At 56.9% G+C, this 25,972-nt stretch overlaps 5 protein-coding genes across 15 annotated transcripts in view; 2 read left to right on the plus strand and 3 right to left on the minus strand.

Moving 5' to 3' along the window:
- Nucleotides 1-1,106, plus strand: part of TJP3 (tight junction protein 3) — a 29,094-nt gene extending 27,988 nt beyond the window's left edge. For all 4 annotated transcript variants that reach the window (XM_036034309.1, XM_036034310.1, XM_036034308.1 and 1 more), the window contains exons 20-21: nucleotides 443-489; nucleotides 886-1,106. In XM_036034309.1, the coding sequence (XP_035890202.1) occupies nucleotides 443-489; nucleotides 886-988 (150 nt within the window). In that variant the 3' untranslated portion in view covers nucleotides 989-1,106. The remainder of the gene's footprint in view (nucleotides 1-442; nucleotides 490-885) is intronic.
- A 96-nt stretch (nucleotides 1,107-1,202) lies between these two features.
- On the minus strand, nucleotides 1,203-11,385 carry APBA3 (amyloid beta precursor protein binding family A member 3). Of its 4 annotated transcripts, none has more exons than XM_036034316.1 (11): nucleotides 10,838-11,385; nucleotides 6,410-6,951; nucleotides 6,281-6,320; nucleotides 3,812-3,957; nucleotides 3,584-3,670; nucleotides 3,334-3,495; nucleotides 2,772-2,951; nucleotides 2,483-2,695; nucleotides 1,734-1,853; nucleotides 1,505-1,645; nucleotides 1,203-1,419 (listed from the first exon to the last, which is right to left on the minus strand). In XM_036034316.1, exons 1-11 carry the CDS (start codon nucleotides 10,857-10,859, stop codon nucleotides 1,348-1,350), a joined length of 1,725 nt encoding a protein of 574 aa, XP_035890209.1. In that variant the 5' UTR covers nucleotides 10,860-11,385; the 3' UTR covers nucleotides 1,203-1,347. The 4 variants fall into 4 exon arrangements, with proteins under 4 accessions (XP_035890209.1, XP_035890210.1, XP_035890211.1 ...); XM_036034317.1 differs by lacking the exon at nucleotides 10,838-11,385 and adding an exon at nucleotides 7,689-7,810; XM_036034318.1 differs by lacking the exon at nucleotides 10,838-11,385 and adding an exon at nucleotides 7,666-7,806.
- Nucleotides 8,873-10,912, plus strand: MRPL54 (mitochondrial ribosomal protein L54). Its single transcript, XM_028519292.2, has 3 exons — nucleotides 8,873-9,027; nucleotides 9,755-9,920; nucleotides 10,567-10,912. The coding sequence occupies exons 1-3, from the start codon at nucleotides 8,910-8,912 to the stop codon at nucleotides 10,697-10,699; spliced, it is 417 nt and encodes a 138-aa protein (XP_028375093.1). The 5' UTR covers nucleotides 8,873-8,909; the 3' UTR covers nucleotides 10,700-10,912.
- A 1,077-nt stretch (nucleotides 11,386-12,462) lies between the features above and the next one.
- On the minus strand, nucleotides 12,463-15,235 carry RAX2 (retina and anterior neural fold homeobox 2). 4 transcript variants are annotated; one of them, XM_036034336.1, is made up of 3 exons: nucleotides 15,146-15,235; nucleotides 14,449-14,758; nucleotides 12,463-13,815 (listed from the first exon to the last, which is right to left on the minus strand). In XM_036034336.1, exons 2-3 carry the CDS (start codon nucleotides 14,662-14,664, stop codon nucleotides 13,477-13,479), a joined length of 555 nt encoding a protein of 184 aa, XP_035890229.1. In that variant the 5' UTR covers nucleotides 14,665-14,758; nucleotides 15,146-15,235; the 3' UTR covers nucleotides 12,463-13,476. The 4 variants fall into 4 exon arrangements, with proteins under 4 accessions (XP_035890229.1, XP_035890230.1, XP_028375092.1 ...); XM_036034337.1 differs by having other exon boundaries at nucleotides 14,449-14,739; nucleotides 15,146-15,234; XM_028519291.2 differs by having other exon boundaries at nucleotides 14,449-14,682; nucleotides 15,146-15,233.
- A 3,088-nt stretch (nucleotides 15,236-18,323) lies between these two features.
- On the minus strand, nucleotides 18,324-25,609 carry MATK (megakaryocyte-associated tyrosine kinase). Of its 2 annotated transcripts, XM_036034329.1 has the most exons (14): nucleotides 25,385-25,600; nucleotides 24,823-24,933; nucleotides 24,056-24,113; nucleotides 23,585-23,698; nucleotides 23,355-23,470; nucleotides 23,054-23,273; nucleotides 22,560-22,653; nucleotides 21,296-21,361; nucleotides 20,006-20,105; nucleotides 19,842-19,926; nucleotides 19,683-19,756; nucleotides 19,351-19,546; nucleotides 18,858-18,944; nucleotides 18,532-18,771 (listed from the first exon to the last, which is right to left on the minus strand). In XM_036034329.1, the coding sequence occupies exons 3-14, from the start codon at nucleotides 24,062-24,064 to the stop codon at nucleotides 18,532-18,534; spliced, it is 1,401 nt and encodes a 466-aa protein (XP_035890222.1). In that variant the 5' UTR covers nucleotides 24,065-24,113; nucleotides 24,823-24,933; nucleotides 25,385-25,600. The 2 variants fall into 2 exon arrangements, with proteins under 2 accessions (XP_028375080.1, XP_035890222.1); XM_028519279.2 differs by lacking the exon at nucleotides 24,823-24,933 and having other exon boundaries at nucleotides 18,324-18,771; nucleotides 25,385-25,609.
- Nucleotides 25,610-25,972: the final 363 nt, after the last annotated feature.

Genomic DNA, 25,972 nt, shown 5'->3' on the forward strand with positions numbered 1-25,972 from the left:
ATGGGAAACCCGGTTCCCCCTTTGCTGACAGGCTAGGATATAGCCAAGGCCTTCCCCTGTCCCAGCCTTTTCTCATTTAAAACTGGGGATGAGCCCTGGCTGGTGTGGCTCAGAGGATTGAGCGCGGGCCTGTGAACCGTTCCTCTTCAGGGCACATGCCAGGTCCTCGGTTGCGGGAGGTGTGAGAAGAAACCGAATCTGTCACACATTGATGTTTCTCTCCCTTTTCCCCTGCCTTCCCCTCTCTCTAAAACAAAAAAAAAATCTTTAAAAAATAAAAATAAAAAAAATGGCAATGAGCTGCAGTCTGGCCATGGGGGCAAGAAGACAGCCTGTTACGGGTAGCGCTGCCCGGGCAAAGGTGGGGAAGTGGGATGGGGGTGGCACCTCACCCTAACTTGTCATATTTTGGGGGGGTTAACCTGTTTTCTCCCTCTCCAAGGCGGACAGCCACCACCCACAGGGTCAGTCACGACAGGACAGCATACGGTAAGAGCTCCTGTGTTCCAGGTTGGGGCCCCTCACCCTTTCCCTGGGACTCAGGGTTTGGGTGCGGTGAAGAGACCTAGAACCAAGCCGTCCTTCTGTGGCACTGTTCTGGTAGGCAAGTTGGAGCCAGACAGAGGCGATCTAAGCCCTGTGTAGTCAGGCCATGGGCGCGGGAATCCTCTTTCTGGTAACACTGGGAAGGCCTCCTGAAGGAGGCGCATTGGAACAGGGGCTTGGAAGGCTGTGAAGGAGGTCATTAATAAAGCCAACCCCCTAACAATGCCCAGGCTTACTCGTCTCTCCACACCCAGTGTGCCCAGCACAGAGCCAGCCGCGGTTAATGGTGAGTCCACACCATCCCCACTAACAGCCTCTCTTCCATTTCCTGACCCCCAGGACATATGCTCGGGAAGCTGTGAGGAAAAAGTTTACGCAAGCCCGAGACGTGGGGTCCTCCGATGAAGATGGCTACGACTGGGGCCCAGCCACCGACCTGTGACCACTTCCCACGTGGCCAGCGGGTTGCTTCCTTCTCCTCCCTGGAGTGGGGTCTTGGTTTCTCATACAGAACCCCAAACCCTGCCTCCTTCCACCTGGTCTTTAATAAACATTTTCACGACGCTGCTTCTAGGGGCTTTCAGGAAGGACAAGGGTGCCAGGGTTAAATCCTGTTTTTCCTGTTAACCCCAGCCATGCCCTGATCCAAGACCTTACCCATTTGATAAGCTTTTAATTTTTTACATCAGAAAATAATATACAGCCTAGAATCTTCTGGGGCCCCGGCCAGCCAAGGAGGCACCTCTGACAGGAGTTCCAGGGCCAGCAGGGCTAAGGCACCATGGTGGGGAGGGTGGCCGGTCACAAGTATACAGGCTGCTCCTGGCCCGTTAGCAGGCGATAGGTGGTGGCCGGCATGGTCTTGATATGCACCTGGGGGGTGGGAAAGGAGGCGGGGGCTCAGGGTGTGCCTGGGCTAGTGGGAAGGCACCCCCAGTCCCATCCACTGCCCACGCACCTCAGTGTGGGCCTCGGTGAGCAGCTCAATGACACGGGCATGTGGTGTGGCCACCACACTGTGCCCGTTGATCTCGATGATTCGGTGTCCCACGCGAACGCCCCCACGCTCAGCGATGCCACCGCGGAGGAGACTGCAGATCTGACGGGACAGGAAGGAGCCGTGCTGCTCAGGGGTGCGTGCTTAAAGCTGCCCACCCCCAACACAGTGCCCTGGGCTGGGGCCTCACAATGCCGTCCTCCACGCAGAAGCCCAGCTGCTCTCGGGCGTGCGGCCGGTGGATGATGGCTGTGGTGACCGGTGGGCAGTGGACGATGCTCAGGGTCACCAATGTCTGTGACTTTACCTCCTGTGCATGGGACAAGGACTGTTGGCCTAGCTGGGCCTTTGGGAGGCTGCTGGACCTCTTGGCAAGCTGCAGCCTCCTCTGGGCCTCAGTTTATCCACCCGAAAAATGGAGATTGGGAGTCAAGGCTCTCGATCCCAGAAGATTCCTTGAGAAGCAGTTAAGAACACAGGTGGGAGATGCATGGCCTCAAGGTTGGAGCTGTGTGACCTCTCACCTCCCTGACTCCTGGGCCTCAGTTTCCTCATGGTCAAAAGCAAGTCTCTAGCAGCGTCTACCAGGCAGGGTCATAAACACTCAGTAACATGCTGTGTGGACTGTGTCAGAACCACTCTTCTGACCTGGCTGGGTCCCTCCTCATCCCTGGGCCTCACTTTCCCTATGTGGGCAACAAGGGTCAAGTCTCAAGAACACACTGCTGAGGTCACCCTGGATGGGTGACATCCCCTCTCCCAGCCTCAGTTTCCCTAAGTATGTAAGAAGCATGTCCCTTATGGGTGGGCCCCACAGACCTGTCCAAAGAAGGTGTTTCTGTGGCCTTGGGCACCCCTTCCCAGCTCCGTGGAGAGGCTGGCCTACCACCTGGGGACCCTCAGGCCAGCCCCTCTGACCCATGCCACCCCAGGACTCACGCGGACGGCAGCCTGGACGGTGGCCAGGGGCAGCCCCACGAGGCTGGTCCCGTTGATGGCAGTGAGGCGGTCCCCAATGCTGAGGGCCCCTGAGCGCTCCGCCGGGCCCCCGTGCAGCAAGTTGGCGATGACGGCTGTGGGCAGCAAGGAGCCCCAGCCCGACTCCACCAGGGCCACGCCCAAGCCCTCACCCCGGCGCTTCTCAATGACCACCTGGAAGAGGACATGGGTGGGGCATGAGGGCCACTTGGTGGGGGACTGGCAGGGGGTGACCCACCCACCTGCTCACCTCCCTGCAGTTCTCGCTGTTGGAGAAGTGGTCGAGGTCTCCATTGTGGAGGTAGCCAGAGCCTGTGGCCCCCTGGCTTGGCTGGGCGCCCACCTGGCAGGGGTCAATGCCACTTTCCTGCAGGAACTGGTTGTATGCCACAGCGAAGGCCTGGCCAATGGCCTGAGCAATGAGCTGGGCCTGTGGAGGATGAGCAGCACCTTCCTGGGGGTGTCACACCCTCTTCCATCTGGTCCCCCAAATCCTCTGACATCTCAGAGCCCAGCCCTCCCTCCCTACCCGGAGCAAGATTCCCGAGGGACCAGATTTTGGGAAAACAGTCACTGTCCTGGGGAATCTGTGGAGAGAGGCAGGCCTGGGACAGTGAAGGTTTCGGGGATCTGGTGCCAGTCTCTCAGTCTTTTGGAAAAGATTGGAATGTGTGGGACCCATTGGAGGGATGGGACAGCTGCCATCACTGAAGACCAGTGGGAGGACAGTGAGGCCAGGGGAGCTTCAGAGGAGGGTGGGGGCTGGTCCGTGTCCCCCTGAGCTGCAGGACACCCGGAGCCCAGCTGCTCACATCATCTGAGTGGAAAACGTGGCAGATCATCTTGTAGAGCCGCTGGCCATGGGCCTGGGATGCGGGCCGCCGGGCCACCCGCCGGCGGGCCATGATCACCAGCACACTGCCGATGTCGGCAATGTAGGAGATGGTCTGCAGGGCGTGGTCCATCATGGCCTCCTGGAGGAGGGGGAGATCGGGCCTGGGTAGGCTACGGAAACCTCAGCAGAGCCTCCCATACCCCAGAGACCAGGCCTGGGTCCCGTACCTGGGAGTCGACCATCAGAACCTTAATCCTCTTGGTGGAGATAAAGAGGTCCACCTCCGTCATGGGCTGAGTCTCCCCATCAGGGGCCTGTGGGGGTGGGGTGGCAGGTGGAGAAACCCAAAGACCCAGCCTTTGCCCTGTCAGGCTCCCAGGCCTTAGAGGGCCCAGTCTGCAGCTTGCCTGCCTGCCAACCCGCCCGCCAACCCACCTGCCAGCCCCTGGCTTCACCTTGATGCGGTCCACAGCCTCCTGGGCCTGCGCCATTCGAGTGCTGGGGGGTGGGTTCCGTTCCGACACCAGCTGGGTGGAGCCCAGGTATTTGGCCCCAAATATGACACCATCTCGGAGGTCTTCGTGGTCACAGGGACCTGATACTGAGGGCAACAATGGAGGCACAATTTAGCCCCCAAGAGCCACGGCCAGGCTTGTCCACCCCTAAGGGTTTGGTCCAGGATCTTGGCTGCCTGAAGTCTGGAAGCACAGAGAGATCTAGCCTCTCATGATCTGATACTGTTGACCCACATGCGTTTGCCCACTTTCCCAGGACTATCCCACCAGCAGGAGACACAGCCCAGCAGCTTGGCCCTGTCTAAACCTGTCTGTTCTGGCACTCTAGAGCTAACTCTGTCCCTGACTCAAGGTTCCCAGACAGAGGACCTAGTTAGTTCCAGGGGCTTTTGTGAGTCCAGAAGCACAGTTAGACCCAAAAACAGCACTAGTGCTAACAGACACCTCTACCCTGTGTTTCTACAATCCCACGACTAGGCTAGAGCAGATGGTCCCACTCCCATTTCTAAAACTGCAGCACTACAGAACTGCAGTCAGTTCCACCCAGTGGTTCTGGAATTCCCCCTGAATCAGTCTAGAGGCAATTAGTTCTGCCCATTGTCCTAGAATTCTCCCCTATCCACCCAGGGAGAGACAACTGGCCACGTATCTAAAACTCTCATGCCGTCCACAACCCCAGATGGCTCTGACTTATGTCTCTAGAATGCCCTGGCAACTTGCAAATCACAGAATTCTGTCAGGGGTTCTAGAAACCTACATGACTCCAAAATCAGACTTTCCCTCTCCATGACTCCAGAATTTCTTAATCATAAGAGCATCAGGCAGCTCTTCCTATGGTTCTAGAATTCCCTCAATAATTCATGACCACAGACGCACCCAGTGAATCACTTGAACATTTAGAAACAACCCACTCTGCTCATGGCTCTAGACACGAGCTAGCCCAGAACCACATAAAGCTTTGTCTGCATGGCTCCAGAATCCCCTGAGCAACATAAAGCCAGACAGCTTTGCCAGCAATTCTAGAGTGTTCTAATCAATTGCTATTGCTTGTTGGTTTAGAACCACAGATACAGGCCCCAGTGAAGTAAAGCATACTCCTGTCTGTGAACTTAAACCACAGATATCTCTGCCCTTTGTCCTTCATGATCTAAGAACTCTGGAACCACAGACAACTCTGCTCTGGGGTTCCGGAACTGTGCCATCCAACATGGCAGCCACCAGGCCCATGGGGCTGGTCTGGATTGAGATGTTCTGTAAGTACAAAATACACACTGGATTTTGAAGCTCTAATGTGAACAAAAAGTAAAATAATTATAAAATGTTAATGATATGTTAACATTGTTTTGAATATATTAGGCTAATTAAAATGTGTTATTAATGTCACCTGTTTATCTTTTTAATGTGGACGACTAGAAAATTTCAAGTTACATAGGCCTCACATTATATTCTTGTCTGGCAATACTCTAGAACTTTCTGATGACTCCTCTAGAACCACACCACTCTTCCCAGTTCTAGAACACTTCCTACTGGTCTACAGCCATGATAAATTCTATTCATTCTGGGAAGAGGACTTCCCAGTCCAAGTAGAACCAGACAGCTCTGCTTACCATTCCAGAACCTTCTCATCAGCCTAAATTCTTTTAATCTAGAACCACAGGCAAAATGCAAGTTCTGGAACTCCCTAGGTGAGTCATAGCTCCACCCATGACTCTAGAACATTCTTGGAACTACGGGTCCAAACTGTATCTTCTTCTCACAACCATAGAATTTGCTATTTGACATATAGCCTCAGGTACTTTGGGGGGAAATTCTAGACCATTCCACGTGACCAGAACTGGTTCTTCAGATGCCTTTAGAGCAGAGTTTGGCAAACCTTCATGCAAAAGGCCAAACAATAAATTATTTTTTATTTTATGAGCCAGGTGGTCCCTGTCACAACACAAGAGCTACCATAGACAATATGTAAATGAATGGACATGACGGTATCCCAATATAACTTTATTTGTGGACACCAAAATTTGAGTTGCATATTATTTTCAAATGTCAAGAAATATTTTTTCTTTTGATTTTTTTCCTGACCACTTACATAAATAAAAAAGTCATCATAGCTCACAAGACATACCAGGACAGGTGGTAGGCCCGAGTTGGCCCACAGATGATAATTTGCCAATACATGCTAGAACAGCATGCTACAAACACCCAAGCCTGCCTTACTGCCCTCTACTCATTCTAGAACATTCCCAAGGCTGTCTTTCTTCTTCCAGGGTATCAGGAATCCACCTAAAACCATTCTCAGAGCCTTTCTAGAAGCAATCCTTACTGACAAGCTTCGAGTCAGATTTCAGGAGCCTGATTCAGACTATTCTGAAACCCCTAGGTTTCTGGGGCCAGGGTGGGCAGGACACTCACCCTCCTGGAGGGCAGGGTATGAAGCCACAGTCTCGGGGCTCTAGGAGAAGACAGAAGAGGGACAGGGCTGAGTCTCCCTGGCGTGGCTCCTGGCAGCAGAGCAGCTCTGGAGGTTGGGGCAGGCGCTACCTGAGCACTGGCAGGCCGCTCTTCAGGAGCAATCAGAGGGACTGTCTCCAACCAGGGTTCTGGGGAGCTGCTCGAGCTCTTGCTGTCACGCTGCTCAGCAGAGGCTCCCTCTTCCCATTCTGAGGGGCCAGTATCCCCATTTGGGTCTTCAGGGGGCTGCAACAGGCGAGGAGTAGGGTCTGGAGGCTCCTTGGGACAAGACTGGGAAGCAGAGCACTCCTCAAGGTGCAAAAGGCTTAGCAGGTCATCCCTGTCAGCCTCAGCAGACAAGAGCCCGTGGGCATCTGCCACGTCCTGGGGGGCCAGGCCGTGACCGGTGGCAATGTGCAGGGGGCAGGGGAGTCCATCTGGGGACAGACCCACCAGATCACCCGGCAGAGCCTCAAACTGTTGCACCAGGTCCGGAATATTTGGCCCGTCAAATTCCATTTGATTCAGGCTGCATGAGCCTCCTGGCACTGGGTCCCACTGGCAGTCAGGGGTGAGGTCCTGAGAGGGCACAGGTGTGTCCCTGGGCTCTTCCAAGTCCATGGCTGGAGGCCCTGGAAGGGGTTGGGGGGTTGTCAGGAATTCAATGCCTGGACCCCAGGCTCAGGACAGCATATGAAAGACATTAAAAAATGAGATTCCCTGTACCAACTTGGTGCCAGACACTAGCTGGGAGCTGTTCATACAGAACATATAATTTAACCCCACCATATCCTGCAATGAAAGGTCTGCTATGATCCCCATTTTACAGATGACAAAACACAGGCACAGAATGAGCATTTTTAGGTCTGTGGGCATCCTGGGCTCCAAACACGCAGGGATTCCCCCTGCACCTGTCACTCCACACCTCTCCCCACTACGGATCCTGTTCACCGCCCCCCCCCCCCCCACCTTTAATGTTCCAAGCCTTCTTCCCCCGCAACGTGGTACCCAGGCTGCAGATACACCCTTACAAACAGACTCAGCAGGTGCGGATCCCCAAGACGCCGGACTTAAGAACCCAGCCTAAAACTTTAGACCCAGGACCTTAGAGTTAATACTAGAGAACCAAGACACCACAAAGCCCACCATAATCTCAAAACCTCAATGCCACACTCAAGATGGACCCCAGACTCAGACCCGGACCTCATACCCGGCCTGAAAATACAGGTCAAGCCTAAAGCTACGAGTTAAGACCCCAATACTTAGGCAGACCCAAGAATCAAGACTTCAGACCCATAGCCTCAGGCGCGGTCCCAGATCCCGTTCTACCCTGCCGGGACAGTCACTCTCCAAACCGATGTGACCTCACCATACGACCTCCAGGACCCCAAATCCAGGGCCACCAGGGTCTCCCCAGACGGGGTCGCTCACCATTCCCGACTAGGGGGCCAGCCGCCCTATCGTAGCCCGCAGATCTATCCACTCTGCGCTCCTGGCCTACCGGGCATGCGCATCCTTGCGGAGCCTGCTGGGAAATGTAGTTCTCCCAGCCGCCTCAACCAGCGGGACCTCCAAGTGTGGGAACCATAAGTTCGAATCCCAAGCCTCCATTTACGCTGCGTGGGAGTGCGGACTGGACTCTGGGCCTGTTTGCCTGTTTCCCTAACTGCAAAATGGGGCTAATAATCACTTCCGTTCTCCTAAGGCTGTGGTAGTTATTCCAAGGAATGGCAAATGGGAAGATATGGGACTGGGAAATACTATGGAAGAGTGATAGATGGCCTCTTTCCACTGAGGGATAACGGAAGCAACGCAAGGACACGGACTCCCGGTTTGGCTTACTGTGGGGAGGTTGAATGGCACGCCTTGGCTTAACGTTTCCTTTCTGAGCCTTGGTTCCCTCAATTATAAACTTATAGTTGGAGGGATATACTAGGATAATACCTCATAACTGTGAGGATTAAACAAAATCAAGCCACTTAAGGGTTTAGCAATTGGGCTGGAATATGAGTCTAATAAGTGTTAGCTTTCTAATAACTTTTAGGTTTAAGTAAATAAAAGGTTTGAGGCTCTATTAAATTCTAGGCTTTGAGTAATTGCACATTGAATAGAATCTGGAATGTATAATGTGTGGTCTTTAAAGTAAATAACTAGCCCTGGCTGGTGTGGCTCAGTGGACTGAGCACTGGCCTGCTAATCAAAGGATCACCGGTTCCATTCCCAGTCAGAGCACGTGCCTGGGTTGTGGGCCAGGTCCCCAGTTGGGGCCAAGCAAGCAGCAACCACACATTGATGTTTCTCTCCCTCTCTTTCTCCCTCCCTTTCCCTCTATTAATAAGTAAGTAAATAAATAAATAAATTTTAAACAATAAAGGAAATAACTAACCAAAGGCAAGAAGTCAATGAAACACCCTTGTAAAATCGCCTCATACAGTAACTGATATACCTATAAAAGTTTTACAAGTCACAATGTAAGCCTAATGCTGGAGTACTACATTTCCCAGGAATCTCTAGGAGCCTGTGTCTCTCAAGCACCCTTAGGCCCCTGGCGCTTCCGAAAACGTGTACGTGTGGGCAGCCGGCGTACGTCATGGCGGCCAGAAGCTTATTCGGTGCTATCCGGACCTGGGCCGGCTGGAGGGCTCGGAAGCTCCCGGACCCTGCAGGTCGAGAAAGACTCTTTCTACGGAATTATGCCAAGAAACCGGGTGAGCTGGGCTAAGAGGGACCAGAATGGGAACAGCGAAGACATTGGGTAGTTTGTACTGCGCAGGCGCTGGTTGGGGAGGAGGTTCTTGGAATCGAAGCGCAAGCGTAAAGAGGCTTACAGCTAGGTTTTACAGGCAGGCGCAGTTTGAGGGACCTCACCTCGGGCGCGATTGGAGTCAGTGCGCAGGCGCCAGCCTCAAGCTGAGGGACGAGCCTGTGAGTTACGTGGAGCAAACGCGCTTAACTGCGCAGGCGTGGGTTTGTTCTCGGGTGGGTGAGAGGTCAGGAACTTGCGTCCCGATCCTATTTCTGCCCTTAGGTCACTGCGCAACTTTGGCAAGTCACCAGAAATTTCAGGGTGTCGTGGGGGCACGTCTAAGTATTAACCACTTAAGCAAAACCAAAAGGTTATTTGAATTTTCGCTGGCCACAGCCTTGTTAGATCTTCTTTGTTGAAAAGAGAAGTGACGAATAAATATTAGTTCTTAGAGACATAGCACTTTCTCTGTGAGGTAAACAGAAAGAAAACAATTGAAAAGGAGTGACACAGTCACTCGGCATCAGTGTTGTTTAATGCAGCAGTCACCTCCAACTTATAGTCATTTGAGTGCAGTAGACAGAGGCCAGCCAGGGCCTGGGGCCACCCTGAGAGGTAGGGGGCAGGAAAGGAAGGTTGGCTTCTGGAGGGCTGAACCAAGCTGAACCGACTCTACCCCTGTTCCCCAGTCATTAAGGGGGGCAAAGGTGGCAAAGGCAGCGTGGTCAGTGATGCCCTGAAAGACCCAGAAGTGTGCACAGACCCTGTCCGGCTTACTACTCATGCCATGGGCGTCAACATCTACAAGGAGGGCCAGGACGTGGTCCTGAAGCCAGATGCTGAATACCCTGAGTGGTGAGTGGATCAGGCTGGAGAGTGGGGAAAACCAGTAATCGGGTGAGGAAGAGCCTGGTTGATCAAATCTGAGGTTTCTGGGAGAACTTCCCTGGGGAGATGATGCAAGAGTGAAGACCTGAGTGGGTGAAAGGAGCTTGAGTGGCAGAGGAAATAGCCAGTGCAAAGGCCCTGGGGTAGGACTAAACCGGGTTTTTAGGGAATGAAGTGGAGAGTAGGGGTAGATAAGGCAGGAAGGTCATAGAGCCCAGTCCTGGCAGGGCCTGGGAGCTGCAGGGATTTAGATTTTGCTTTTGGCCCTGAGGGCATTAGCAGGACTCGGAAGCCATTTACATGTGCTGATCCTTAAAGCTGGGGAAGATGCAAAAGGTTGAGTGGGAGGGGAGGGGTTATAGGCCCACAGCAGACAGTGGCCAGGAGGCAGGAGAAGGCTTGGTGTGTGCCCACCTCAGACATCACTACTGAGATGGGAGTATTCCCTTGTTCCGTAGCCAGAAAACTGGACTGGGGAAGGTGAGGGAGCACCCCTAGATCACTGAGGCCCCCAGACCCAGTCCTGCTGGTGCCTCTGCTTGTCTCTGCCCGAAGTGCCTGGCAGTTATGGAAGGCTGCCGAGAAGCCCTGATTCCTGCCTATGCCCCATCAGGCTGTTCCAGGTGAATGTGGGCCCCCCTAAGAAGCTGGAGGAACTGGACCCCGAGACCCGGGAGTACTGGCGGCTGCTGCGGAAACAAAACATCTGGCGCCACAACCGGCTGAGCAAGAACCGAAAGTTTTAATAGAGGTGAGACCAGAGCACCCTGACCTGCAAAGGACCTCGACAGGCCCCAGAGGAGGACCCCAGAAGGGCACGACACCCCCTGCATGCTGCCCCACAGGAGACTTCATTTTCCTGGAGAAAACAGACTCTTCCTTACCTGCATTCTGTGTGGCCTTCATAGTGAGGCTGGATCAGGGTCCTGGGGACCAATAAAGACCTCTTAGGGCTGTCATTGGCAGATCCTGGGTGTCATTGGGTGTTTGATTTGGGCCAGAGTGCAGTGGGGCAGGTGGCAGGGAGGTAGGCACCTTCTCAGACGCAGTTGTTCCTGGCGATCGGCTGGGCTCCTGTAGGTCAGTCTTCACCCTCAGGCCTCAATGGAGTTCTTGCCCTGATTCCTGGGATTCCTCCTAGCATTGCTCAAGAGGCCTCAGGCTCTCAAGTGGGAGGTTTTTCTAGCAAAACCCTTGGTTGGAAGGGACTCAAATCCGACTCAAGCTGTGTGAAGCAGAACAGAATTTGCAAGCTTTAGGAACTGAAACATCCAGTGGTAGAGCTTCCTCCAGGCATGGCGGGATCCAGATACTTCAGTATTCAACTGTGTGGCTCTCTCCATCTCTGAGTCATTTTGACCCCCAGTAGGTAGTTCTCTAGGGCAGGGATTGGCTCCAGGGCTCCTGGCTGACACCTCCTGCACCAGCAAGCCGAGCCAGATGGAAGGGACTTCTTTCCTTCTTCCCAAGGTCACAGGAGTTATCCTCATTGGGCCCAGGGACATGGGCCTACCAGCTATCCTGTCCACCCCCACTGGTGCCCAGGTCTCACCAGAAAAACATATCCTGGAGTGTACATGGGGCACCACGAACATCATCCACTGCCCCAGGGAGAACCCCAGCTCTGGGTGGTCTTGACGCCTGCCCTGCCTATGAGGGAGGGGTCTTAAGGATCCCAGAAACAAGGCCAGTGCCTACCAAATTGGAGGAGGCTGGGGGTAGGGATCCACCCAGCAGTGCCTGTAAGGTCACCCCAACCTTTGCAGGCACCAACTGGAGAGGTTGGGGTAGGGGTTGGGTACCACCCTCCAGGCCCCTGGGTCCGCACGCTGGCTGGCCAGGTTGGGGTTCCCACAACTAATTCTGTCTGGCCCCAGGAAAACGAAGGCTGTTACCAGCTTAGGAGGACTCTGCAGGCATTATCAAGAACCTGCCCTCTCAGGTGACCCACCCTGTGCAGGCATCACCGCCCAACCCTCCCATGACTCAGGGTGAAAACCAAAGTTGTAGCCACCACAGGCCCTGCCTGACCTGCCCCCAGCCCCTCCCTGCGCTCCCCTCCCCCTTTCCCCTTCCTTGCTCTCCTCAGGGGTGCCAACCTTCTGGTTTCCCTGGACCACACTGGAATGAAGAGTTGTTTTGGGCCACACATTAAATACACAACACTAATGAAAACTGATGAGCAGAAAAAAAAAATCTTTTAAGTAAATTTATAGTTTTGCATTGGGCTGTTTTCATAGCCATCCTGGGCCGCATGCGGCTCACAGGCTCCTCGATGTCCCTTCCACTCCCCTGGCAGGGCCCTTCCCGGAGGTCTTTGTACCTGCCACGCCTGTTGCCTGGCTGCTCTTCCTCAGGTGTCCCCACAGCTCCCTCCTTCCCCTCCTCCAGGTCTCCGAGGCCACCTCCACGAGGCCTCCCTCACCGCCACACTGAACTGCATCCCCTGCCACACACGCAGGGTTGCTGTCCGTGGTGTCATTCTCCCTGACATTTATATACCACCAGCTGGTATTTTATATTTTATTTATTTTTCACTTTTGCATCTTGTCTCTCCCACTGCAGCGGCAGCTCCATCAGGGCAGGGCTTTTTGTTGGTGTTGTTTACTGTTGTGTCCCTATTGCTTCCTGGGTAGACGGGTGGGTGGATGAATGAATGAATTGGGTTGGACAGAACAAATGCTGGCCTTGCCACCAAAGGCCCCGTACCACCCTCTCTGGGCTGGGAGATGTGACAGGGTCTGTGGTCAGTGGGGACATAAGCCACGCTTTGAAACATGGAGGAAGCAGGGACAGACGGTATTCACCCAGTGTCTGCCTGGTCCCCCATTAGCCCTGGCCTGGGTCCAACTGCTGCCGGAGCCAGCAGGGACCCAGCTGTGCCTGGCGTAATGGAGTCAGACAGTGAATGTGAAAAACAGCTCCGCGCCCTACTGGCTTTGTGGCCTCAGCAAACCGGCTTTCCACCTCTGGGCCTCAGTTACCTCCCTGTAAAATGGGGCTGGTGGCTGTGCCTGCCTCACAGGACAGGCTCTGACCGGGAGCACACAGAGGAGGCAGCTGCATGAGAGCTGCTCTGCCGTTATTTCTGAGAGAAGGCCCTGAGAGCTGGGCAGCTCTGCTGGTGAAAGATTAGCAGGGATTTAGACTTACTGACTCCCGGAATGAAGGTCCCGGTGGCTCCCAGTTATAGTCTTACAGTCCCAGAGCCTACCAAGCTACCCACCCACCTACCCCCATTTGACAGACGGGGGCACTGAGGTCCCAGGATGGCAGAGACTCCCCCAAGGCCACCCGGGGCCCCGCACCCCCTGGTCTGGGAATCCTATGACCACCTCCTTTCCAAGACTGGGTCCCAGTCTCCCTGCAAGGCAGAGTGAGGTGGGGTGGGGACCTGCCATGGGTGGCCATGGACTGGAGAGTGGGGATGGGTAGTCTCTTTCCTCATCGATAGCCTGGACTGTATCTATCATCCCAGGCCCTTGGAACAGGTCAAAGAGGGAGAGCTGTGTAGGCACCAAGCTCAGGCCGGTGGCCAGGCCCTGTCCAGAGCCTGTGCGTGCTCCCTGGCCAGCAGCCGAAAAGATGCCTCCTCCAGGGTAAAGCCTTCCATGAAAGCCGAACCAAGAGCATGAGGCCCGAAGGACGCCTGCAGCCCCGGGGCCGGGCCCAGGAGGTGAGTGAGGCCTGGCCTGGCGGGCGGCCCGGGGCCCAGCCAGGACTCCAGGGGCAGTGGCATGGCTGGAGGGCAGGCAAAGGGCAGCGCTGGGGTGTCAGGAAGCCTTGGGGCGGCCACAGCCCCTGAGCCAGTCTCCAGACGCTCCTGACGCCGCCACTTGGCCCGACGGTTCTGGAACCACACCTGGAAGTAGCAAGAGGGTGCTCTCAGCTCAGGGCCAGCAGGGAGAGCAGTGCTTCCCCGCTCCACTGCACTGCACCACACCGCTCTCTGGGCCTCCCAGCCTCGGGACTCTGCCTGCTGTCTGAGCTGACTCCCGCCTGCTGTGGTGCCAGCAGGTTTTGTTATTCCACTTCAAGGCCGTTGGAAGAACTCCTGCCTCGTGGCCCCATCACATGAGCCCCTATGTCTTTCCTGAATCTAACCCCTCCTCGCCATTCTGTTTAACCAGGCCCCTCAGCCTCCTCGGCCTCCTGCCAGGTCTTCCCTGGCCTTCATGAAGTGCAAGCCGCTCAGCTTGGCTTTCGAGTCCTCTCACAGGTTCTTTTCTCCCCTTCACTTTCTGCCTCTCCTTCCACCCGCCTCTCACCCAGCTCAACGGAAACCCCTCTAATGTGACCCTGCATGCCCTTGCACGTGCTGTTTGATACCTAGAAAAACACCCTTTCTTGCTGGCAAACTCGTATTCAGAAGTCACAGCCCCAGTCCCACATCCCCTCCTCCAGGTGGCCTTCCCAGTTTCTCTTCTACCCTTGCACTGGGAAGGTCCCTATGTAGCTCTGGCTTCCTGCCTAAGTCATTGAGGGGTGCCCTTACCTGCACGCGCACCTCCGGCAGGTGCACCTTGGCTGCCAGCTCCTCTCGGCTGTAAATGTCCGGGTAGTGGGAGGCCTCGAACGCCCGCTCCAGCTGGTGCAGCTGGTAGGTGGTGAAGGTGGTACGGTTCCTCCGGTGCTTCTTCTTGGGGGCCTCCTCACAGGGTGCCGGCCCTCCACCCTCAGCCACGGGCCCCTCGCCAGGGTTCAGGAACATGGCTCCCCTCACCTCCACCTGGCAGCACAGCAGCAGGACAGATGATGGTGGTAGGACAGCAAGAGGGACTGTCAGCTGGGGAGGGCAGGGGAGCCTGCTGGGTCCCGGGTAAGTTGTGAAGGGGCTTTTCCCTCATGACGTCCTGCATTCATTCTGCCTCCCCCAGTCTCTCTCTGTTGATCTCAGATGATCTCATTTTCTATCTCCCTGTTTCCACCCCCTTCTCTGATTCTTTTGTGTGTGAGTCTCTGTCCCGAAACCTCTATTTCTCTTTCCCTCTGGAACTCTCCCTGACTGCCGCTCTCTCCCCACATCTCCGACTTTCTGATTGTCTCCCTCTGGGTCTAGGGCCCTCAGGAAAGCAGGCCGGGACACTGCTCCCAGGTAATGCTTCCTTACCACCAAGTCCTCTGTCCTAGTGGGTGCTCTGCACCTGCAGCCCCCACCCCAGGCTCATTTTGCCCACCTGCCCAACGCTTACCACCCCTAGCAGCCCCTTGTCGGCCCAGGTATCCACGGGGCTTCCACCTCATCTGGCCCAGTGGCCTGGCCCCTGAGGGTGTGGGGTTGGGTGGGGGAGGATTAGCACAAGGTGATTAATTGAGGTGGCCTCTCTCAAGTGGCTGCCCTGAGCCACCGAGGGAGGGCCAAGCGGGCTGAGACCTGGGGGTTAAGGGGGTACTGTCAACCTGGGTCTTCCCCGCCACGCCCCCGCCCCACAGTAGGACACCAACAAGGGCCTCCCCATCTCCGGGCCTGTTTCCCTGGCTGTAAAACAGGGACACCAGGACCTGCCCTATGGGGCTCTCCCTGGGGCGCGGCGAGGTGAGGAAAAAGGAAGCGCTGCTCAGCGGTGAGCACAGAGGGTGCTCAGCGAAGGTCCGAGGTTGCTCTCATCGGTAGGGGCACAAAAGGCCCTCTCAGGGTTACAGGTGTCAGCGGCGCTGGGTGTCAGCCTGAGAGGCGAAGGCGATCTTGGTTGGCTTCTCTGGACACTGAACAGGGCACAGCGTAGGGGCATTTTAGCTGAATTTTGAGGTATGAATAAACATTTATTGAGCACTTACCACATACCAGTGAACAAAACACACAAATCAGGAGCTGGTGTCCTGGCTGGGGAGACAGCAGCGATGTGGGTAAAACGCAGTGTCGGGTGATCAGAGGTCCAGTGAGAAAACCCGGAGCAGGGAGGGGAAGGGGCACCCAAGGTGGAGCTGCTCTTTTAAGGAAAGTGATCAGAATGAAGGACAGAGGGCAAGGCTGCAAATTCTGGACAAGATTTGTGTACGAAGGGGGCGGTGCTAGGGAACCACGGGAGGTTGTGGAGCAGGGCAGGGGCACAGTCAGGGGGTGTTTGGGATGAGAGCCTGTTGTGAGTGAGATGGGAGGCGGGGAGGAGGCAAGGGCAAGGGCAGTGGGCATGGTGGGGGGACCGGAAATCAACTGGGGGGATTCAGGGAGGAGGGAGGAGAGGTCCCTGTGTTGGGGACAGGTGGATGATGGGACTGTCACAGAGGTGGTGGCCCAAGAGCTGGAGCAGGATCTAGGGGAAGACTCAGACTGGTTTGCCAACCCCCCCCACCCCGCCCCAGTCCAAGGAGCCTGGTGATTCGGTCAGGGGGTGCCCTGAAAACCAAGAGGTGGGGGCTAGGGATGAGGGAGGGGCCAAGGTGAGGCCTGAAAACCAGTTGCTGGATTTAGTGCAGGGAGATTGTCCAGGTGGGGGAGACCCAGGTCCTCAGATGGCCTGGGGAGCGAGTCTGAGAGAAAGTAGAGATAGATCCTTCTGGAAGGTTGGTTTTGCAGGGAGAGACAGTGGCAGGCACAGAGACCCACACACCCAGAAAAGGCGTGCCTAGGCCCCCGAGGAATCGGCGGAATCGGCCGCTGTAGAGGAGGCAGCCGGGGCCCCACTGTCCCGTGAGGGAGGGTTGGGGTCAGGAGGCTGGGGAGGCCGCAGATGTCCTGAGCCCTGGCTGGAGGGGCAGCTAGTGCTTCCTGGTTCCTTGCAGGCCGCAGCTGCCCCAACAACTATGAGGCAGGCTTTGGGCTCCGTGGCCGGGGGAGCCAGCCAGGCCTGTGGGGCAGGCAGGTAATTCCCCTAATTACTTCATCACTTCAAAACGTTAAAAAGCTGCTCAGTTCTCAGGTCCCAATTAGCTAATTGGCCCCACTGGTTAAGAAGCCGCAGGAGGGATCCGGGTCAGGTGCAGGGGCCTTTCAAGATTTAGCAGGATGTGGCTGAAGGTGCAGACGCTGTGTCAGCTTAGAGGGCCGGATTAGGGGCAGGGTGGGGCCAGACCCGGGGACAGGTGGCCCCTCCAGCTGGATCAGTCGGTGGGGCGGTTGTGTGCGCATGCACACAGGCAGGCCACTGCCGCTCCAGCCTCCGATTTCTCCCCCAGGAGGAATCACTGACCCCCTTCAGGTGCTGTGGGGAAACTGAGGCCAGGAGGTGGGGCCAGGCTTCGGGAGGCACTTCAGGTCACTGTGACCTTTGGGCGTTTGTGTAGCTCAGGGCCAGCTCAGGCAGGGTGGGTCAGCAGAGGTGATAGGGTGTGCTCCGGCCTAGTGTCCCCTCCCCAGCTTGGGAGGTCCTGGGGTGGGACAACATGCAGCCTGGCCCAAGACCCCCTCCAGACACCCCCTCCGGGCACCGTGAGGCTGCCCGGATGAGGACACTAACCGAGATGGGGTGGCTGAGTCACAGCAAACCTGCGAACCAGCTGTGCGCTCAGCCCCTCACTTCCTCCCCTCTCTGGGCCTTTCCACCCCCCATCCCGCCTCACCGAGGTGCCTGATAGTAGAGGAGACTGGTGGGCCTAGATGGGGGACCAGTTGCACTCCTTGCCTGAGGCTGCCCCAGGCCACACAGCTAGGGGGCAAGTGAGAATTCAAACCGGGCAGCAAGTCAGGAGCCCAGCCCCCCTCACCTGATTGGACAAGAGGGGCGGAGCCTTGGAACTGGTTATTCAAGGGGCTTTTATTTTTTTAATCCTCACTCAAAGATATGTGCATTGACTCTTTTTGAGAGAGAAAGGCAGATGGAAACACCGATGTGAGAAACACCCATTGGCTGCCTCCCATATGTGCTGACCAGGGATCGAACCCATAAGCTTTTGGTGCATAAGATGATGCTCCAACCAAGTGAATCACTTGGCCAGAGCTCAGCTGGCTTTTCTTGTGTCTCCTCTGGAACCACTAGGTCAGGCGGGTGGGCTGTGACACTTGGAGAATGTTGGTGTCCACACTGGAACATCCCCACGCAGGGACACAGCTGCAGTGGCAGAGCCTCCCTGGGCTCCAGTGCACCTGCTCCGAGGGACAAGTCTCCCATGATCCTTTGTGTTCAGGACCCCAAGGGTTGGGCACCCACCCAGAGGTTGAAACTTCGAGGGTTGAATGCGGCACCCACAAATGGACCAAAGTGGGGACCTGTGTGTGATGGCAGGTGGGTGCACATGATGGCTGTGGTCCCTGGCCTGGAGAGTCTCCTGCTCCACCCCAGGGGTCTGCATCCCCACAGTGGCTGCCAGGGGGTCACAGCTGGGCAGACGACTGGCAGGTGGACTGTCCAGGACTTGGTGATGGGGGACAGTGTGTACCCCTTGGGCTGAGAGGATGTTGGGCGTCGCAGAGACAGACTCAGATGTCCACAGTTCTCGGAACCAGTCTTTATCGATGCACCAATCCTTCTCCCCAGGCCTGCAGTGGCCAGGGACTGCCCCGAGCCCCCAGGAGGGCCTGCTCCGTGCTGTGAGCCAGGTGGGCAGCTTGCTGGCCCTGACCCTCCTTAGGCCTGCCTGTGTCCCCACCCTGAGCCCCTACTCTCTCGGTCTTCTGGGGCCCATGGCCCACCAGGCAGCATCAAGGCTCTTGGCCGCAGGGCAGGGTGGGGCCATCAGCGTCCTGCCTTTCGACATGGCCAGTGGCACCCACACTGCGCAGCTCCCGGGCCAGCTTCTCGGCCAGTTTTCGAAAAGGTGGCCGGCGGGTGGGTTCTGCCTCCCAGCAGCTGCTCATGAGCGTGTGGACAGCACCCGGGCAGTCCTCCGGGGGTTCCATGCGATACCCCTTCTCCACAGCCTCTGTCACCTCCTTCAGCGACTGCGGGCAGAGGGCATACCAGTGTGGGCTGGGGTTCAGCACCACCGTCCCAGACTCAGTGCCTCCCCTACCCAGACCATGCTCACCATCTTGGGGTACGGAGCACGGCCATACGAGAAGACCTCCCACAGCAGCACCCCGAAACTCCAGACATCAGACTTGCTGGAGAATTTCTGTGGGGCCCAAGACAAGGGTGAGGAGGGACCCTTTGGGGTTTCAGCTCCAGTCCCTGATTCCTCCAGAAAGTCCCCCTGGATTGTCCTTCACTCTGGTGCCTTCCTAACAGACTCCATTCCCCGAGTCCGTGCCCCCTCGGCTGAGTGGAGCTCAGACTCAGTGCAGGGAGGAGGTTGGTTATTTTCGCCCTCAGCACTGAGCCCAGAAATGGGGGAACTGAGGCCCAGACAGGATCACACACAGGAGAGACAAGATGGGCACCAAAAAGAACAACTATGGGCCAAGTACTCACTGGGGAGGCAGAGACATTTCCTCTGGAGGTTCAGAGAGGCCAAGACACGTGCCCAGGATCACACGGTGGAGCTGAAGCTCCAAGGTCCCTGGGGACAGAGGGGCACTCACCCCATGTTTGAGTGCCTCGGGCGCCGTCCATTTGACTGGCAGCCGGCTGGAGTCTAGCCCCTTCCGCTCAGCTTTGGCCAGGCCAAAGTCGCTGACCTTGGCCACCAGGTCCTCAGAAATGAGGATGTTGCGAGCAGCAAGATCTCGATGCACCAGCTTCTTGCTCTCCAGGTACTCCATGCCCTCAGCCACATGCCTGGGGAGGGGGCGGGACACAGGGGCTCCAGTGGCCAGGTCAAAACTCCCAAGGCTAGGCCCCTTTCTGCTCTGTGCCTTGGTTTCCCCTTGACCTTGGAAAGTTTCCTCCCTGCCCTTCCAAGGGCCCTACTCACAGGGAAAACTGCAGAAGCTGTGGGGTGTTCACAAGGGCCCGGCCCCGAGTCCGTAGAAAGTTCACCAGGTTGCCCTGCGGCAGGTGGGGACATGGGACTAGGGTTTGAAGCTTCTTGGCTGCCTCCCCAAGCCCCGCCTGCACCCCAGCGCCACCATACCTTGCTCACGTGCTCCATGACGATGTAGAGCCCCTGGTGCAGGATCACGCCTAGCAGACGCACCAGGTTCTTATGCTGCATCTTCCTGTGGGGGGACAGGCGGGGGGTGGAGGCACAGCCAGAACCCCCAACCCCAGTGCTTCTGATCCCTACCAAGGACTCACGTCATGACCGCTGTCTCGTCCAGGAAGGCCTGGGCCGTCACGTCACACTTGATGTTCTTCACGGCCACCTTCTGGCCCAGGTACTCGCCCTGCAGGACCGCTGCGGGGTGGGATGGAGACCAGGACCCAGCAGAGATGGGGACAGACACGGGGACATATCCACTCACACTGACCCCCATGTACACCAACACAGCCTGTGTCCCCCGGGCCTGGAAACCCCCTAGTCCACACAAGCTCCAAACCCCTCATCAGAGAAAATCTAGGGGTCTGTAAACTCTGGTCCTAGGGCCAAATCCAGTCCAATCATGTTTTTTGGCAAGGTCCATGAGCTCAGAGTGATTTTTACTTTTTTTTTTTTTTTTAATTCTCACCTGAGGATTTAAGAGAGAGAGGAAGGGAAAGAGAGAAACATCAATTGACTGCCTCCCATAGGCACCCCAACCAAGGCTTGAACCTGCGACCTAGGTACGTGCCCTGACTGGGAATGGAACCTGCGACCCTTTAATGTGCGGGATAATGCTCCAAAAAAAATAAGCCACCCAGCAGGGCAGTTTTTGTTCTTAAATGGTTTAAAAAAATCAAAAGCTCCCAGACTGAGTGTGGGCCTACGAACCAAAGGGTCCAAAGGGGACATGCCTGGGTTGCAGGCCAGGTCCCCAGTAGGGGGCGCATGAGAGGCAATCACACATTGATGTTTCTCTCCCTCACCTTCTCCCTCCTGTCCCCTCTCTCTAAAAATAAATAAGTAAAATCTTTAAAAAATCAAAAGAATGTTATTTCATGACACATGAAAATTATAGAAAATACAAAATTCAGTGTCCACTAATAAAGTTCTAGTGGCACGCAGCCACACTCATTGGTTCGCCTATTGCCTGTGGCTGCTTTTCTGTCACACACACAGAACTGAGCAGATGTGACAGACTGGCCTGTGAGGCCAAAACTATTTGCACTTCGGCCCCTTACAGAGAAAGACAGCAGATCCGAGCCCCAGAGCCTTCCAGAATAAACATTTCAGGAACTGGCATTCCAAGCAGACAGACCAGCATGTGCAAGAGCCTGAAGTGTGAGGGACTCACGTCCACTGGACGCTCGCCTGGGTTAATTCGCTCCTCACGACAGCTGTTGTGGACCCCTTTCCCAGAGCAGGAAACTGAAGCTCAGAGAGCGGAATGGTTTGTTTTCAGCCGCCCAGCAAGTAGGTATTAAATATGGATGTGAATTCATCTCAATGATTCCAAATTCTGAACAACCCCCCACCTGCTTCAGCCCCGTAGCCTACGCCCCACTCACCTCCAAACTCCCCCTCTCCGATCTGCGTTCCCAAGGTCAAATACTGCAGGTTCAGTAACCAGCCAGCTGTGAGGCAAAGACCTGGTCAGAGGGGTGACAGGCTTTCCCAGCCCCTCCCATCCAGGGCGCCACCTGGAGAGACCAGGTGGTGTCTCCCACAGCACCCAGCGGCGGGCACACATTCGGTGGCCACCGTTCCCAGCCATGGTCCAAGGGCATGTCTGAGGCACCTGCTCCTGGCACCGGTTATCTGGTCAAAGGCAACACAGCCTCCCCTTTGGGGCTGCCCGTCTCTTTTGTCTGGAGACTGTGTCCCTCCAATACCCTGAGGGCTCTTCCTTCTAAAAGCTTCTGGAACCTTTCGGAAACTTCCAGTGCTCTAAGTCGTCATCTGCTCTAGCCTCCCTGACCCCTCGTCTCAAGCAGGCCCGAGTTCTCCCCCACCTTCCCCTCTAGCAGCTTCTGTAGGCCTCTCCCCTATCTAAATCAGGAGCCCTTAGGCACAGTCAGGCAAGGTGACACGGGCCTCCACCTAGCTGCCATCCCCAAGGTGTCCAGGTTTTCCCAGGACAGACACATGCTTCCAAGGAGACAGCCAGAATCATCAGGTTCAAAAGACTGTCGGGGTGGCTCTGGTTGGGGACCTTTGCTTTGGGACTTCAGTATTGATGATTTCGCTACAAGGAGGCTGGAAAGGCCTTTCAGGTGAAAGGCACAGAATGCACAATGGACTGGCAACACGAGAGGAAATGAGTCACAACCAGGGGGACTTGTGAATGGAGGAGGGGCCATGTAGATGAGGCAGGAAAGAAGTTCTCAGCCACAAGGGGAAGTTCTGGAAGGCAGCAGAGCTGCAGGGTCTTTCTTCTTACTGCAGGGTAGCAATGTGGGGGGGGTTTCAGGTAGCAGGTTGCCTCTGGGGGCTGAGGAGCAGGGGTCAGGAGGCGGGGGAACTGCCCCCCTGAAAGGAGATGGTCTGATGGCGTGAAGGGGATGTGGGAGGGTGGGTGGGTCGACGTTTGGCCAGGTTTCCAGCTCAGGTGACAGGGCAAATGGTGGGGACAAGGGAGAAGCAGCAGGTGTGGGAATCCACTCAATTTTGGGCTGATTGGCGTCTATGGTGCCCCCTGCCTGACCCAGGGGCAGCCCAGGCCTTCCGCCACAGTGTAATGCGCAGGTGCTGTGGCCTGGGCCGTGCGCCAAGCCCCGGGGTGCTCCCTCCCCAGGTGGGGTGAATGTGAGCAGAGAGGGCACAAACTCCTACCCTTGGCCAGCTCCTCCTCTGCCGATTTGGTCCCCTGCTTCCTCTTGGGTTTCATGAGTTTCGTGCAGATGGCCCCCTTGTCCTTGCTGTAATGCTGCAGGGTAGGGTGAGCAGAGGTGGCTGTGAGTCAGACCCCTTTAAGCAGGGGCACCCCCGCATCCTGTCCCCTTCCTGGAGGTGGGCTCTGGACGAGGTGGGCAGGAGCTGGTAAGGAGAGGGGTCTGGTTGCCCCAGGATGTGTTGGGCTGGTTTCCATGAGAATGGGGAAGGGTAGGGGCAGTCTCTGGATTGCTGTCAGCTTGGAGGTCCTTGGAGGAGCCACCCAGTCCTTGTAGGTGGGACCCGGAGGGCTCCGACCAACTCTATGGTTGGTGGTCCATGGGGACCAGCTCCTTCCCCACATTGGGGAGCCTGTGGCTCTGTGGGTCCCTATGTCATTACAGCTGGGATGGGGCAGGGCCTGGGGGACATGCGGCTCCAAGGTCCAGGTGTACCTCCACCATATCCATGAGGTTGCAAAAGCAGATGGCCTCATCTATGGTCAGGTGGCCGTCTCGGTGCAGTACACGGTAGTGGAACACTTCTTGCAGGAAGCTCACGCACAGCACGTAGTCACCAGGATGCCGCACTGACTCTCGCACCAGGAACAGCCCATCCTCTGGTGGCTGCAGCAGCTGCACTGCTTCGTGACCCGAGATCTTCCCATGGAACCACCTGCAGTGGCAGGAGGGTGGGTTGGGTCCAGCTGGCCAAGCCCTCCTGAACCCCCATCCCAGGGCTTACCCCACAACTCACGGCATGAGGCTGAGTTTGGAGTCAGCTGAGAGGGCTTCCCGTTCCCGAAGCGCGCCCGCCGCCAGCAGCCCCTCCTGCCCACTGGCATGGTGCTTGGCTCGATACCAGCTCTTGCTCTGCCAGGGAGGGAGCCGGGGGTCGGTGTGGTGGCGGAGGGGTTGGGTGGGAGCAGGTTATTCCTGGCAGAGTCCCATCCCCAAACACACCCAGGCCCCCAGGCCACAGCTCACCTCACAAGCCTCCAGGATGGTGACCACGTCGCCCTTGCGGAAGGCCAGCTCTCCGGGCTTTGGTCGCGTGTGCTCACACTTGGTGATGCATTGGGTGCCTGGGGCCCAGCGCCTCTGGGTGGGAGGCATGGGGGAGAGGGGCAAAGGAGGCATGAAGGAGGTGCCCTCCCCCAGAAAGAGATGGGACCGAGACAGAGAAAACACAAGAAAGGGAGAGAAGAGGAGAGGACACAAGGAAGGGAGCAGCTGGCAGGGGTACCTTAGTCACAAACAGCGCACTCGGAGCAGGTCAGGAAAAAAAGGTGAAGGAGATGCAATGTCAAGTGACAGAGAAAGACTGGAAGACACCAGCTAAAGGGGACCTGGGTTGGAGTATTACGCACCCTCCCACCCATGGAGCCGAGGTCCTGTGGGTGTGGATTGAGCTGAGGAAGGGCCAAGGACCCAGGAACCCAGGCTGGGGGTACTCACTGTGGGCATCCTGGCTGGATGGGCAGAGGTGCCAGGCGTGGAGACAGCGAAGGATCACCTGGGGAGGGGGCAGAGACCAGCTGGAGAGCACAGATTCAAGCCAGACCAGGGCTCTGGGGGCGACCACCACCACTACCAGCCCAGGCCAGGTGGGGGCAACAGCCAGGGGCATCCCCAGGGGGAGTCCCAGACATTGGTTCTCCCAGCCCTTCGGGAAGGTGGCCTTTCCCCAGGGGAGTTCCTTCAAAGCCATGAAACATCAGTGAGGAAACCGCGGAGCCTAGCCCCATCGTTGTTCCCAAAGGGGAACTGAGGGCTGGAATGGACACAGGGCAAGTGGTCACAGGCTGGGGAGGAGGGGGGGAGCCTGGCTCAGACCCCAGTGGCCCACATGGCGTGTGGGGAGCTTGGTGCCACCTAATCAAGCTTTGTTCTTCCTCTTTTTTGGTGAGTAGGCAGGAGCAAGACAAATACAGAATGACTCAAGGTCATTCCCAAGAAACTCTGACCCTATAGTGGGACGGTGCCGCCCTGCTGTCCTCATCTGGCTAGCTAGCTGAGCCTTTCTAATCCCCCCACCCCGCCCCACCCCACGGGAGGACGGACACAAAGGTCCCCCATTGCTGCTTAGGTGGGGACTTTTTAACCCCCCCCCACCTCCCCCATTGACCACACCACAGGTGGCTGGGCAGTGGGACTTGTTCCGGGGTGAGTCTCTGCCCCTCCAGTGTGCGCCCTCATAAATTCCCAGCCCTACATGTACTCACACGCATACCGATCCATGTACACACGAGCACACAGAGAAACACATGGGGCTTGGACACAGGTGGACACAGGTACCCACAGGCACGCAGGTATGCAAGCAAAGGCACGTCCCCCTAGAGACAGGTGTGCACACGCGTCTACAAGTGTGTACACACACACAGATGCTCAGACATCTGGAAATGTATCTGTCCACCCCTCTCTCAACACATACAGAACCACATTTGAACACCTGGGCGCCATACGCTGGGCCACCGGGCACGAAGAGCTACACGCAGGGCCGCGCACACGCATCTCGGTCACACGCGCACATCCCTCCACGTGTACGCGCGGGTACACACACCCAGGCACTCGCAGACGCGCACACCTCCCACCCAGGAAAATACCCCCCACCCGCGCCTGAAAGCTTCTAACCGTCTCCACCCCAGCCTCATACCCGCCACCATGCGCCCCGGACGCATATACTTGTGCGCACACCAGCTCCTCTCACGCACGCCAGAGCCTCCCCGGAGCCCTCCGGTTCTCAACGCCCCGTGGTCTTTCCCCACATCCCCGCTGCCCGCTCACCTGCTCAGGGGGCGTCTCCGGGCCGCACTCCGTACCCGCCCCCAGGAGGGCCCCCGCGCGCTGGCTGCGCACCCCGAGGCTGCCCCGGCTGCACAACTTGGAGCAAGTTCCTCCGTTTCCTCATTTTGGGCGGGGGGGAGGTGGTTTGGGGTGGGGGGAGCAGGAGACGCCGCGGCCTGAAGGCCCTCGCGGGTCCTAGCGCCGGTCGCACTGCGGTCTGCTCTGCGCACGCCGCCAGCCCCTCCCCGCCCCGCCTCCGCGGTTCCCGGCACCTCCCCAGTAGCCCGGGTGGGGAACTGCAGGTTCTCAGGGGTTTCTTGCCGCTTCCTGGCCTGGAGTCTCGGGGCGAGCACACTGTCCCCTGCCCATCCCGGGAGGCAGAGGCCTTGGACCATGGAGCAGGTGCTGCAGCATGCGAGGGAAGGGGGGTGCGTGAGTGAGCTGCCTGTTGGGGAGGTAAGCAAGCCGCAGAGTCCAGACGACACAGTGGGCCCTCTGACTCGGCATTCCAACGCCCTCATTCAGCTTCTCTGCCAATGGAGACTCATTTAACTAATCACTTGTTGCTATAGAGGGCTGTTGGTGCCT

Source organism: Phyllostomus discolor, chromosome 8 (assembly GCF_004126475.2).
Source record: "Phyllostomus discolor isolate MPI-MPIP mPhyDis1 chromosome 8, mPhyDis1.pri.v3, whole genome shotgun sequence".
NCBI lineage: Eukaryota > Metazoa > Chordata > Mammalia > Chiroptera > Phyllostomidae > Phyllostomus > Phyllostomus discolor.